The sequence below is a fragment of the Dryobates pubescens genome, chromosome 2 (genome assembly GCF_014839835.1).
Source record: "Dryobates pubescens isolate bDryPub1 chromosome 2, bDryPub1.pri, whole genome shotgun sequence".
Taxonomy (NCBI): domain Eukaryota; kingdom Metazoa; phylum Chordata; class Aves; order Piciformes; family Picidae; genus Dryobates; species Dryobates pubescens.
Genome location: NC_071613.1, coordinates 16,962,401 through 16,975,033, shown reverse-complemented (window position 1 = coordinate 16,975,033; position 12,633 = coordinate 16,962,401). Strand labels below are relative to the sequence as shown.

The following is a 12,633-nucleotide window of genomic DNA, read 5'->3' as shown; positions in this document are numbered from 1 at the left end:
GCTTTGTTGCTGTACAAGTGTAGTCAGATGCTTTCAACTGCTTTTCATTCCATTTTTCAGAGATGCTCCCTGCCATCTGCTTTAAAGGATGCTGGGGTGCCTGTAGATGACAAGAGTAATACCTTTATCTTCCAAAGGAGTTTGGACTTATGTCATTAAAGATTTAAGACCTGGTCTAGGACTGCTACATTCTGTGAGGGCTTGGTACAGAGTGTTCCTGCCTGGGCAGAGGCAGTTATATCCATCCAGAGAGATTTCATGTTGTGGTGGGTAATGGCTCTTCTGGTTGAAAGTCACTGCAGAAACATGAACAGTCTGGAGACTGATTTTCAGACAGGCTGTGCTTTGCTCAGCCCCTCTACTCTGCCCTGCTGAGGCCTCAGCTGGTGGACTGTGTCCTCTTCTGGGCTCCCAAGTTCAAGAAGTGTGGGGACTGCTTGAAAAGGGTATGGCAAAAAGCTGCAAAGATGAATAGGGGACTAGAACATCTCTCTTAGGAGGAAATGCTGAGAGAATTGGAGCTTTCTGGCCTGGAGAGGATAAGACTGAGGTGAGATATTAGCAGTGCTTCTAAATACTTCAAGGGTGGGTGTCAGGAAGATGGGCACAGTCTTTTTTTCAGTGATGCCCAGTAACAGGGCAAGAGACAACAGGCACAAACTTGAACATAAGAAGCTCTATCTAAACATGAGCAGGAGCTTCTTTAGCTTGAGGATGGTGGAGCACTGGACCAGGCTGTCCAGAGAAGCAGCAGAGTCTCCATCTCGGGGGTCATCCGCAGCCCTTCTGGATGCCGTCCTGTGTAACCCGCTCTGAGTGAACCTGCTCTGGCAGTAGGGTTGGATGCAATGATCTCCAGAGGTCATTTCCAACCCTTATCATTCTGTGATGCTGTGATTGTGTGACAGACCATAGTGCTATAGCTGAGAAGCAGAAGCCTCACAGGTGGTTTTGGTGTGGGCTCTCATGGAGGGCAATGACCACAGTGGTAGTGTTGCCTGAACTTGAACTTAGCCTCAAATATTATTGCATACATCTCCACAAGAGGAGGTGGTGCATTGCAAGAGGCACTGCATTGTGACTGGGAACCTGAGTATTCCATTTCCCTGTTAGATCTTTGGTCAAACATTTTAAAGGTTATAGTTGTGCTGGGGGGGGTAGGGAGGGAGGGGAACAACACCCAAACCAAACAAACAAGAAAATAGATTCCTGTGAGAGTAAAAGAGCTTTGTGGTTTTGACCATGTTTGAAATAATGAAAAACTTTTCCTGATGCTGTTTTGACATTTCAACTAGCAATTTCTTGAAAGCCTTTAAACTGATGCAGACTTCTTTTAAGCCTGAAATTACTCTTTGAAAACATACTCCCTCTAGAAAATAAATATAATGTGTTGGTGTAAAGTAGCATAGCTGAAGTTTGTCTTTGCATCCAGGTTTATAGATAGGATGTGTTCATCTTCTATAGCTGTTAGTTCAGTTCTCCATGCAAAAGTGTTGGGGTTTTAGGTTCTGGGTTATTTTTGTAATCATGTAAATCAATAATATAAATCATTCCTGGAGTGCATTCTGAGCCCTGTGCTGACACCTGCAGAGGATCGCTCTTTCTTCCTTCTCCCTTCAGCTTTAAGTAACTTGAAAGGGTACACAGTAATAACATTGACTCAGAACATTTATAAGCATGAAAAATGCAACATATATATGCCTGTAGTGCAGCCTTTCATGTGCTTCATTTTGCATAATGTTGTTAACATCCTCTTCTTTTAATTCTGCAGACTTGTTTTCAAAGTCTGGACACTGTCTTTATCTTTTCTTCCTTCCTTTGCCACCTGGCTTCTGACCACATGTCATTGGCTTGAAGGATCTAATACCTGAAATTTGTTGAAGACCTAGACAAGTGTAGAGTCTTGCATCTGGGAAAGAACAGCTCCATGGACAAGTAGAGGCTGAGGAAAGGGGAAAGGGAGTCCTGGTGGCCGGAAGGATGCCCATGAGACAACAATGTGCCCTTGTGGCCAAGAAGGCCAAGGGCATCCTGGGATGGATTAGAAAGGCTGTAGCTATTAGGTCTAGAGAAGTTCTCCTGCCCCTCTACTCTGCCCTGGTGAGGCCACATCTGCAATATTGTGGTCTGGGTCCCTCAGTTCAAGAAGGACCTCAGGGAACTGCCTGAAAGAGTCCAGTGCAGAGCCACAAAGATGGGGAGGACAGGCTGAAGGAGATGGGTCTTTTTAGCTTGGAGAAGAGGAGCCTGAGGGGTAACCTCATTCATGTTTATAAAGATGTGCAGGGCAGTGTCAGGAGGGTGGAGCCAGGCTCTGCTCAGTGATGTCCAGTGGCAGGACAAGGGGCAATGAATAGAATAGAATAGAATAAACCAGGTTGGAAGAGACCTTCAAGATCATCACGTCCAACCCATCAACCAATCTAACCCACCTAAACAACTAACCCATGGCACCAAGCACCCCATCAAGTCTCCTCCTGAACACCTCCAGTGATAGTGACTCCACCACCTCCCCAGACAGCCCCATTCCAATGGGCAATCACTTCTTCCTAACATCCAACCTAAACCTCCCCTGGTGCAGCCTGAGACTGTGTCCTCTTGTTCTGGTGCTGGCTGCCTGGGAGAAGAGACCATCATCTGTCTGTCTACAACCTCCCTTCAGGTAGTTGTAGAGAGTGATAAGGTCTCCCCTGAGTGTCCTCTTCTCCAGGCTAAGCAACCCCAGCTCCCTCAGTCTCTCCTCATAGGGCTTGTGCTCCAAGCCCCTCACCAACCTTGTTGCTCTTCTCTGGACTCGTTCCAGCAAGTCAACATCCTTCCTAAACTGAGGGGCCCAGAACTGGACACAGGACTCAAGGTGTGGCCTAACCAGTGCAGTGTACAGGGGCAGAATGACCTCCCTGCTCCTGCTGGCCACACTGTTCTTGATGCAGGCCAGGATGCCATTGGCCCTCTTGGCCGCCTGGGCACACTGCAGGCTCATGTTCAGCCTACCATCGACCAGCACCCCCAGGTCCCTCTCTACCTGACTGCTCTCCAGCCACTCTGACCCCAGCCTGTAGCACTGCATGGGGTTGCTGTGGCCAATGTGCAGAACCCGGCACTTGGATGTGTTCAATCTCATGCTGTTGGACTCTGCCCATCTGTCCAGCCTGTCGAGGTCCCTCTGCAGAGCCTCTCTACCCTCCAGCAGATCAACTCCTGCCCCCAGCTTGGTGTCGTCAGCAAATTTACTGATGATGGACTCGATGTCCTCATCCAGATCATCAATAAAGATGTTAAAGAGCATGGGGCCCAGCACTGATCCCTGGGGCACACCATTAGTGGCTGGCCGCCAGCTGGCTGTGGCACCATTCACCACCACTCTCTGGGCTCAGCCCTCCAGCCAGTTCCTAACCCAATGCAGTGTGCTCCCATCCAAGCCATGGGCTGACAGCTTGGACAGGAGTTTGCTGTGGGGGTGCAAGCTGGAGCAGAGAAGGCTCCATGTGAACATAAGGAAAAACTTTTTCACTGTGAAGGTGGCAGAGCCCTGGAACAGGCTGCCCAGACAGGTTGTGGAGTCTCCTTCTCTGCAGACATTCAAAACCTGCATGCATTCCTGTGTGACCTGTCCTAGGTGACCCTGCTCTGGCAGGGAGTTGGACTGGATGATCTGTGGAGGTCCCTTCCAGCCCCTGACATCCAGTGACTCTGTGTGATTCATTCCACAGTACAGCAGCAGCATTGCAAACTTTCTTTTGCTTTCTCTTCTGTTGTCACCTTTAATTTATGCCTGTTTGTTTCCTCAAAAGAAGGAGCTTTTATGAGCTTCTTATTTTATAAAAGTAAGCATAAGTAAGACCCAGTGTGAGAATAAAAGCCGTGGGGATGTGCTCCTATAAAGCACAAGCTGCTTCTGCCTGCCTAGATATTTTAAAGCTACATGATGAGATCAGTTAATTAGCAATTTATCATTTACTTAAGGTTTTTCTTTGCACATCTGAGTCCTAAGCAAAAGCAGAAGCATCAGCAGACTACAGGAGAGACTGATCATCCACAGTTCTTCATCTGGCCAAGCATAACCCAGAAATAAGACCTTTTGGTCATCTTTCGTATCCATAAGGGCCTGAGTCTGAATTGCTGAGCAGTCTTAATAGATACTTTTGCTTGTGCTGTTGTGTGCAACCATTCCTTCATTTCTAGTGAGGAAACAACAACAACAAAACTATTGCTAATGTGATAAACTTCATGCCTCAAATGCAGTTCATATTCATGAACAAAACTTACTGACACTTCCCAAAGGTGTCCTCAGCTACTGTCCAGTGCTGTGTCATCCAACTTGCAGCTTCAGTTTCTCTTCAGGGTGTTTTGCAAGATTCTCCAATGCCTGACTTTGAGTTATAGAATGCACTGGATTGTAAGGGATGTTTAAAGCTCATCTAGCCCAACCCCTCTTCAGGGACATGCCCAATGAGATCAGGTTGCTCAGAGCCCCATGAAGCCTAACTGTGAATGTCTCCAGAGATGGGGCTTTCACCACCTCCTTGGACAACCTGTGCCAGTGTTCCACCCCCTCATAGCAAAGAACTTCCTCCTAATATCCAATATAAATCTACCCTGCTCTGATTTAAAAGCATCGTCCCTTGTCCTGTCACCATAGGCCCTTATAAAAAGCCCCTCCCCAACTCTTCTGTACCTTCAGGTAACAGGCAGCCTCTCTAAGGTCTCCATGGAGCCTTCTCTTCTCCAGGCTCAACAACCCCAACTCTCTCAGCCTGTCCATGTAGGAGAGGTGCCTCTGATCATTTTTATAGCCCTTCTCTGGACCCTCTCCCTCAGGTCTATGTCCTCCTTGTGTTGGGGACTCCAGTGCTGGACATAGTATTCCAGGTTAGGTCTCACCAGGGGAGAGTAAAGGGGTAGAATCACCTCTCTTGATCTGCTGGCCACTTAAATATCCTGGGTCAGTGTATTCACATCTGAAAACTTCTGTTTTGCATCTGGTGAAGAAGACCCAAGACAGGAGTTATGTTTCTCAGAGAAACAAATAGAATCATAGAATCATTCAGCCTGCAAAAAAACCCTTGAGATCATCAGGTCCAACCATTAACCCTACTCTACCAAGTTCACCACTAAAGCATATCCCTAAGCACCACATCTAAACAACCTTTAAACACATCCAGGGATGGTGACTCAACCAAATGTCTGTGTTTCAAGTATCTACTGTTCCTGGTAATGGAAGTTCCTTTGAGCAAATATTACAGGTGGAGAGTAACAATTGGGGACATAAGAACTAAGTGCTGTCTCACAAGATGTACGCCTGTGGTGTTGAGTTGGATGTGGGTAGCAAGGTAGCTCTCGGGGGGAGCCAACTACTGGAGTTCCTTGGGAGCAGGATGTCTGTAGGCTGTTCTCTGTAGTCTTTAAAATACCTTACCCCAAAGCCCTGTTTGAAGTGTGGTCATCTTTTCCTCTTTCTTTGGTTCCTTGTGCTAAGGATGGAGAGGTAGCTTTTCCTGCCAGGACCATAATGCAAATAGTCAAGGTCATTGCCACTCAGAAAGGGAGGAAGAAGAAACTAGCAGCTCTCTGGAGTTTCTCAAAACACTGAGAAATGTATTATTCATGCAGCTGTGAGAGAGTGTCATTGGTCCTTAATCAGGCTTCTAAGCTCTAATTCGTGCTGGAATGTTTCAGGCCATTAAAGTAGGCTCAACAGTGGAAGTTCAAAGGCCCAAACTTCACCCAGAAAGTTCTCAATATTTTATTTCTTTTGTGCATAAGGAAGTAAATGCAAGTCTCTGTTCTCAGGTGATCTTGAAATTATGCAGTTTGTGCTAACAAATCTACCCTCCTCGGTTTTCCTCACCTCGCTGTTAACCGGCCAGGCTGCCATTGTTTAGCCTGGACTGAAGAAGGCTCAGGGGAGACCCTATTGCTTGCTACACCTTACCTGAAAGGGGGTTGTAGAGAGGTGGGGATCAGTCTATTCAACCAAGTAACAAGTGACAAAACAAGAGGAAATGTCTTCAAGTTGCACCAAGGGAAGTTTAGGTTGGATATTAAGAAGATTGGGTTGTGAGGATTTGGAGTAAGCTGACCAGGGAGGTGGTGGAGTCCCCATCCCTGGAGGTACTTAAGAGTTGTGTAGATGTAGTGCTTAGGGACATGGTTTAGTCAAGGACTTGTCAGTATTAGGCTAATAATTTGACTTGATGATCCTAAGGGTGTTTTCCAATCTAGGCAATTCTGTGATGTTGATAAGGGTTGGGTTTTGTCTTCATCCTTGGATGAGCCGAGTCTCCTGTTTGTCAGTGTGGAAATGCCACAGACCCAGAGGCTAAGGGGACTTTCAGGAGGCATCTTTCCAGATGGTGTTTGCAGCACAGCGCATGTGGCTCCCTGACCCAAGTTTTGCCTCAATATGCTATGTGTTTACCATGGGCTCTCTCTCTCTCTCTCTTTTATTTCCCCCAAATCAGTTTAGAACGTTTCATTTACTGAGTCAGTGGGTTTGCATATGAGCAGCTAATCACCAGCCAGGGTGGGTTCTAAAGCCAGAAAGCAAGGTGCCATTGAGCCAATTTCTACCTGCAAAGCTTAATTAATTTCTCAGTGATGTTTCTAGCTTCTGAATATTTTGCTACTGCTTTAACACAGAGAGAAATGTTTGATGCCTAATGTGAGGGGTATGCCACCAACAGCCCTGATTCAGATGTTTCCAAATGTGCCACTGCACTACTTACAGGACACATCACGTATGTGGTACCATCTGCCATCATCGACAGTGTATTCTGTAGAGTGAATGCCAGCCCCATTCAGAAGTCCTTACTATGGTATCCAGCTCATCATCTGCTCTGGTTCACTTCAGCAGGTGTGAAAAGACCTGGACTGCCCCACTGTGAAGCTTTGAAACCATGGCAATCACAGCCAAAAATGCCCATTTGGACACAGTGCCAATCGATTCACTCAGAGCCAGTTCATTACAGTCTGCATATTGCACTCTGCCAACGAGCTGCTCTCCCACATTCAATGCCAACTGCTTCTTTCCTTCAAACAGCTGACATGTGTGCAAAGGCATCCATTCCAATTCAGCAATTGCTTCAGCTTTTGCTCTAGTGTTACGCTAATAGCTCTCAAAGGCTTGCTCTTTTCTCACTTCTGATCATGTAGATGTTGCCTCTTATGGTCTGGCAGGTCTCCAGGAAGAGACAGAGGTCTGACAGCTCCTGCATAGTAGGAGCTTCAGGGCTTTACATATCTCAAATTTTGAACTGTCAACATGGCACAGTGAAGTTTCTCCTATTTGCCTGGATTAGAAATAACATTACAGTAGAGTTGGCATTAGGGTCCTAAAAGTGTTTCACCTGTGGAAAATCAGTAAGAAGATTTTTTTTCTCTGCTAGAGGTTGAATACTTCCACCATGAGATAGGAAAAGCAGGCAGAATCTATCTGTTGCTAGAAATTAATATTCTGTGCTGTCAAAACAAGCAAGAAGGAAATGTTATCAGGTATTCCTCTGTAAAATACACATTTAATTCCCAGCCTCCTGGCTTAAGTGTTGGGTTTGAAGTGTTAGAAACCAGAGTCGTGGTTTTTTAAGATGTGTGGGTGCTAGAAACTGTGCTGAACACTTTCTTCTGTCCAGAAAATCCATTCTTCATGTAGCTTTAAAAAAATTGTTCCTTAAGTATTCTCAGCTTTACTGGACAATGAGACCCAGCTTCTGCATGTAATACATGTGTGTATTTTACTTAATCACAGAGTGCTTTGAGTTGGAAGGGACCCTTAAAGGTCATCTTGTCCAACCTCCCTGCAGTGAGCAAGGACTCCTCCAACTAGATCAGGCTGACGAGGGCCCCATCAAGTCTGATCATGGATGTCTCCATGGATGGGGCCTCAAGACATCCTTGGGCAACCTGTTCAGTATTTCACCACTCATGGTGCAGAACTTCCTCCTGATGTCCAACCTAAATCTCCCCTGCTCCAGTTTCAAACCATTGTCCTGTCACTCCAAGCACTTCCAAACAGTCCCTCCCCACTCTTCCTGTAGGTCCCCTTCAGGTATTGAAATGCATCTCTAAAGTCTCCCTGGAGCCTTCTCTTCTCCGGGCTGAACAGCCCCAACTCTCTCAGTCTGTCTTCATAGGAGAAAGTGCTCCCAACCCTCTGATCATCTTGGTGGTCCTCCTCTGCACCCACTGCAGCAGGTCCACTTCTCTCTTGTGTTGCTCTCTTGTTGTTATGCTCGTCATCAACAAAGAGCTATCTCTTCTTCCCCAAAAATTTGGATTATCTCCATGCAATGTGGATTCTGCTACTAGCCTGTTGTAGAAGGGACTGGGTTTCTGTTCACACAGTGAGGGGTAGGAGGTTACAAAATGAGGGATAGAAAGTTATAAAATGAGAGATTGAAAGTCATAAAGTGAAAACACTACTCAAGGATAAATGCATAGAAATGGACTCACATTGAACCTACCAAAAATGTCAGGAAAGTGCTTCTCTGAGGTATTTTAATTAATAATAAATGTAATTATTACTGAAATTTAATTGGAAAGTCTGCAGAGATTTGGAAAGAGGCAAGGGAAAACTGATTTTTAAGAAGAGTGTCTGGGGCATGAGGATGTGATTACTAATGATGCCTGCTCATTGCAGCTCTTCTCCTTGTGCATTTGCTGCTGCCAGAATATATAAGTTTATTGCTGGAAAAGTTGTCAGTCTTTACTTGAATCGCTTATGTGGCATCTTAAGGGAGTTTGATCTTTGTACTGCTGATAATGGGGTTGGACTAGACGATCTCCAGAGGTCCCTCCCAACCCCTACCATTCTGTGATAGTAGTGGTAGATAATTAGCTTATCCCCTTTAAATTACAGACAGCAGAGAGGTATTTGGACTCAAGCTTACCAAAGAGGAAGGCTGGTAGTTCCAATATTAAACATCATCATGATAGGTATTGCAGGCTTCCACATCTGAGGAGGTTCCTAAATGCATTACAGGAGTGTGAGAGAGGGAGGATCAGCTTTTTCACAGTAGAAAACAAAGAAATGAAAGAAGCATTGGGAATGTTGTTGACTTTTGGATGATGTTTGTGGTGTTCAATCTCCTGTGCTCTCTTTCTTCTAGCTACGAATGTCATGGCTCATCCGTGGAGTCTTGCTGGGAAATATCTCCCTGGTGCTGGTGGAGAACAAGACAGGAAAGGAGCAGAGCCGAATGTTCTGGCATTCAGAAAGCAGCGAAGGTTTGGGAATATGGCAGTGGACGACCTTGCCTCTCCCAGATGTACTGGATAGGTAGGAGTCTTCTCATCATTCTCCTTCATGATGATCCGTCATTTCACCACTAGATACCTGGCAGTGAAAAGGGCCGGCGTCACTCCTGGAAGTTGTTCCCTCAGGGAGGTGAAGTGCTTGGTCCCCAGGAGGGATCTTCTGCTAGAGGCAGGTGTCTTGGTCTGGCAGAGGAGGGAGACCTTTGCTTTTTTATAACATTCCCATGCATAAAAATAAGGCACAAACGAGGCCAAATATCAAAAGCAAGGCTATGCATTAAAGGATAAATCAAATGGAACAGAGGACAGGAGAAAAGGGAGAGAGGGAGAGGGGAAATGAAGAAAGAGAGGGAGAGAGAGCAGGAAAGGAATTACATTATCACCCCACAAGACACTTTTCTGTCTTTGGCTGGAGGAGGTCTGAGGAAGGGTGCTACCAAGTCATTTCTTCAGCTTGGAGGAAGGGAGAGAGAGAGAGAAAGATCCCAAAATTCAAGTCCTTTTTGGCTTGTGTTGTCCAAGGGTGCTGGCAAGTCCTGTGATGTTTCCAGTGTGTGCTGTTTTCAGTGGAGGTCTTTTCTCTTGCAGAAGGCACAGCATGGTCCTTTGGTAGTGGTGGGGAGATGTCCTGGGTTGCTGCTGCCAGGCTGAGCCATGGTGGTGTTCCCCCATAAGCTGGTATAACTCAGGGCTTTTATTCAGTACTTTTTTGCAGCTCCCCCCTTGGCCCCTCACCCTAGTCCCATTGTCTTCCAGGTCTTGCCTCCAGGGAGTCTTCCTGTATGCTTGCAGGAGTCCTACATGCAGGGGTGGGCCTCTGCCCAGTTCACACCTTATTACACATCCCTGGGCTGATCAGGCCAGGTGGGGATGTGTTGCATAATCTTTCCACCATCTCCCCCTTCAGGGGTAGCTTCGGTCCTGATGGGCAGAGATGATCTTATCTTTGCTGCACATTCCAAGGGTCGTCCACCACACCCCCTCGGGCCGCTGTCTCTGGGGAAGCAAAGGTGACATTATCTTTGTTGAGGCATTCCTAAGGCTGATTTACAAGAGAGGACTCTCTCAGGGGGGAATGTGAATAGTTGAATAGTTAGAACAATTCTAGAACAATTTTAGAACTCCTGAGTGGTGGTCTTGGTTCACAGATTGGGTCAATGAGCAGTCTACAGCAAGGTGTTTAAATGTCTGTGTTTCCATTTCATCAACTGGCAATAATAATTCTCCTCACACACTGTTTTATGTAGCATGTTCAATCCTCTTGTGTGGTTCACTGGAGCTGGATGTGAGCTCCATAGCTGATTTTTTCTGGGTATCAAATTCCCCAGTGTTCAGTGTGAGGATGAAAGAGATTGAAGAAGAGCCTGCTGCAAAATCAAACAAGGGTGCATCTGAACACCTTTGTGTTTACTATAGCAGGAGGCTCAGCTTAATAAAGGACTGTCTCCTTTATGACCGTATTCTGGCTTCAATCATAAAAGGTTGTCTGGTAGCATAGGCTCAGCCTGGTAGCATATGCTTATCTAAGGAGTGTTGGTTTAGCTGTTTCTTACAAGCTGGCTTTAAGACAATACTCCAGTTTACTTTTGTGTGTGTGCTCTGGCTTACACTGTTTATAGAGAAGACAAAGGCATACTTCACCTCCTGCTGCCCTGGCCCTTGGGCTATGCCATTCGTGTTGTGATCACTAAGTGTCCTTCGTGGTGGTTTTTTGTAAATCTGTGCCCTAGAAATAATGGATTTCATTAAGAGCTATTTTGCCTCTTAAGAAGTTTGAGCAAACATTGTGTTGAATGTCTTTTATCTTGCCGGCTCTCGGGGAGGCACGTAGGCAGCCAGTCCGGAGGACACTGCCAACGCCTGGGTCTCGAATGTATAATTAATTTGCCTGCGTCAGTGAAGGAATACCGGCGTTAGGCTTCTTGTGCAGTCACTGCTGAAGCACCGTGTGTGAAAATACCTGCTTGCTTCACCCCCTTCAGCTGCATTTCCTTTGAAGAATGGTGTATTTGGCCATTATTATTTATGCCATTCATTTCCTAATGGTGACAGGGGAATGTTTTGTACCTGAATTATTCTGTACTCTTCTACTATTGCTTTCTTTTGAATTCTCTCTGGTTGCACAGTCAGGCAGAGAATACTTTGATCTTAGGATCCAGGCTAGCAGTGGTTCTTGTGGAATCACACTTTCAAGTGCTAACACGGTGCTGACTATGATGAATGAGGGGCTGACACCTTTGCTTCCCCATCACTACCAGAGGAAGCAGGATTCACTGCAGGAAAGGAGTTTGTTGGAGACTAAGACATGAGCAAGGAATACTTCGAAATTTTGGTGTCTCTGGAAAAGTTATTGTCCTTATTTATTCACAGAAAGTGCACTGTTTCAATGATCATTTCTTTTCCCCCCAAGATCAGTTGAGTTGAAACTAGTCTTTCCTGGGAAGAAGGGAATCTGTGAGACATCCTTCTCACCATCTCAAAACCTGTTTCTTAAGAAATCTGGCCTGGTGTAGAAATTAGGAAGGAACTCTATGGAAGCATGTACCAAAGTGGTACAGGGGAGACTGCAATATATAAACTTGGGAGAGAAATGACAGTTTCCTTGAACTGTAGAAAGTATTTAATTGATGTGAACACAGTGCTGGTGCTGCTGTGAGCTTGCTGTGCCTAGCCTTTCCTAATTGGTTCCTGTGGCAGTTGCTGTGAGGGCTTGTGTTAGAAGAAGCGTGGTATCACATATATTCCTACAGGAGGAGGTGAAACTCTAAATCACCTCACAGAGTCTTGAATAAAGCACACCAGTGTAGCTGTTCCACACAAATTTGAAGCACATTCCATTGTGATTGGGAAGATGAGTGGAAAGTGTTATTAATAACAAGATAATATGCTCTAAAGCTGTTCAAAAGCATGCTTGTTCAAAAGCTGCTTAGCCATAATTTCCATGTTTGGCTTATAAAATTTCACACAAAATCATTAGGAAGACTTCCAAGAAATTAGATCAGCTCTATCTTTAGAAACAGACATTTCTTAAATGTTTGGTATCCCTCAGGCTGTTGGAGGAAATTATATTTTGGCAGAAAATCACAGCTAGAACATTTCAGGTGATTTGGCAAGGACAGAAAGTGGGGAGGAGTATGACAAAGAAGCTAAAGTGGGGCTGGAGATGTGTTAGATTCTAGCACTGCATGAGCCTGGGCAACCCTGGACACGTGCTTTAATTTCCAACAAGGACAGGATTGTCTTCTTTCTAACCATTTGATCCTTAGGAAAGCATCCTATTGTAATGTCACCCTGTGTGAGGTCCTGCCTTTTCTGTCTGGACTTTAAGGAGGCTGAAGTCCTGGCTCTTTTGCGTCTTCCCAAAGGTAGCTATCCTTC

At 45.6% G+C, this 12,633-nt stretch overlaps 1 protein-coding gene across 1 annotated transcript in view; it reads left to right on the top strand.

The window, feature by feature from the left end:
• The window catches only part of ALK (ALK receptor tyrosine kinase), a 357,461-nt gene that overhangs the window by 280,057 nt on the left and 64,771 nt on the right, over window positions 1-12,633 (top strand). The window contains exon 9 of the mRNA XM_054171222.1: window positions 9,108-9,277. Coding sequence (XP_054027197.1) covers window positions 9,108-9,277 — 170 coding nt within the window. The remainder of the gene's footprint in view (window positions 1-9,107; window positions 9,278-12,633) is intronic.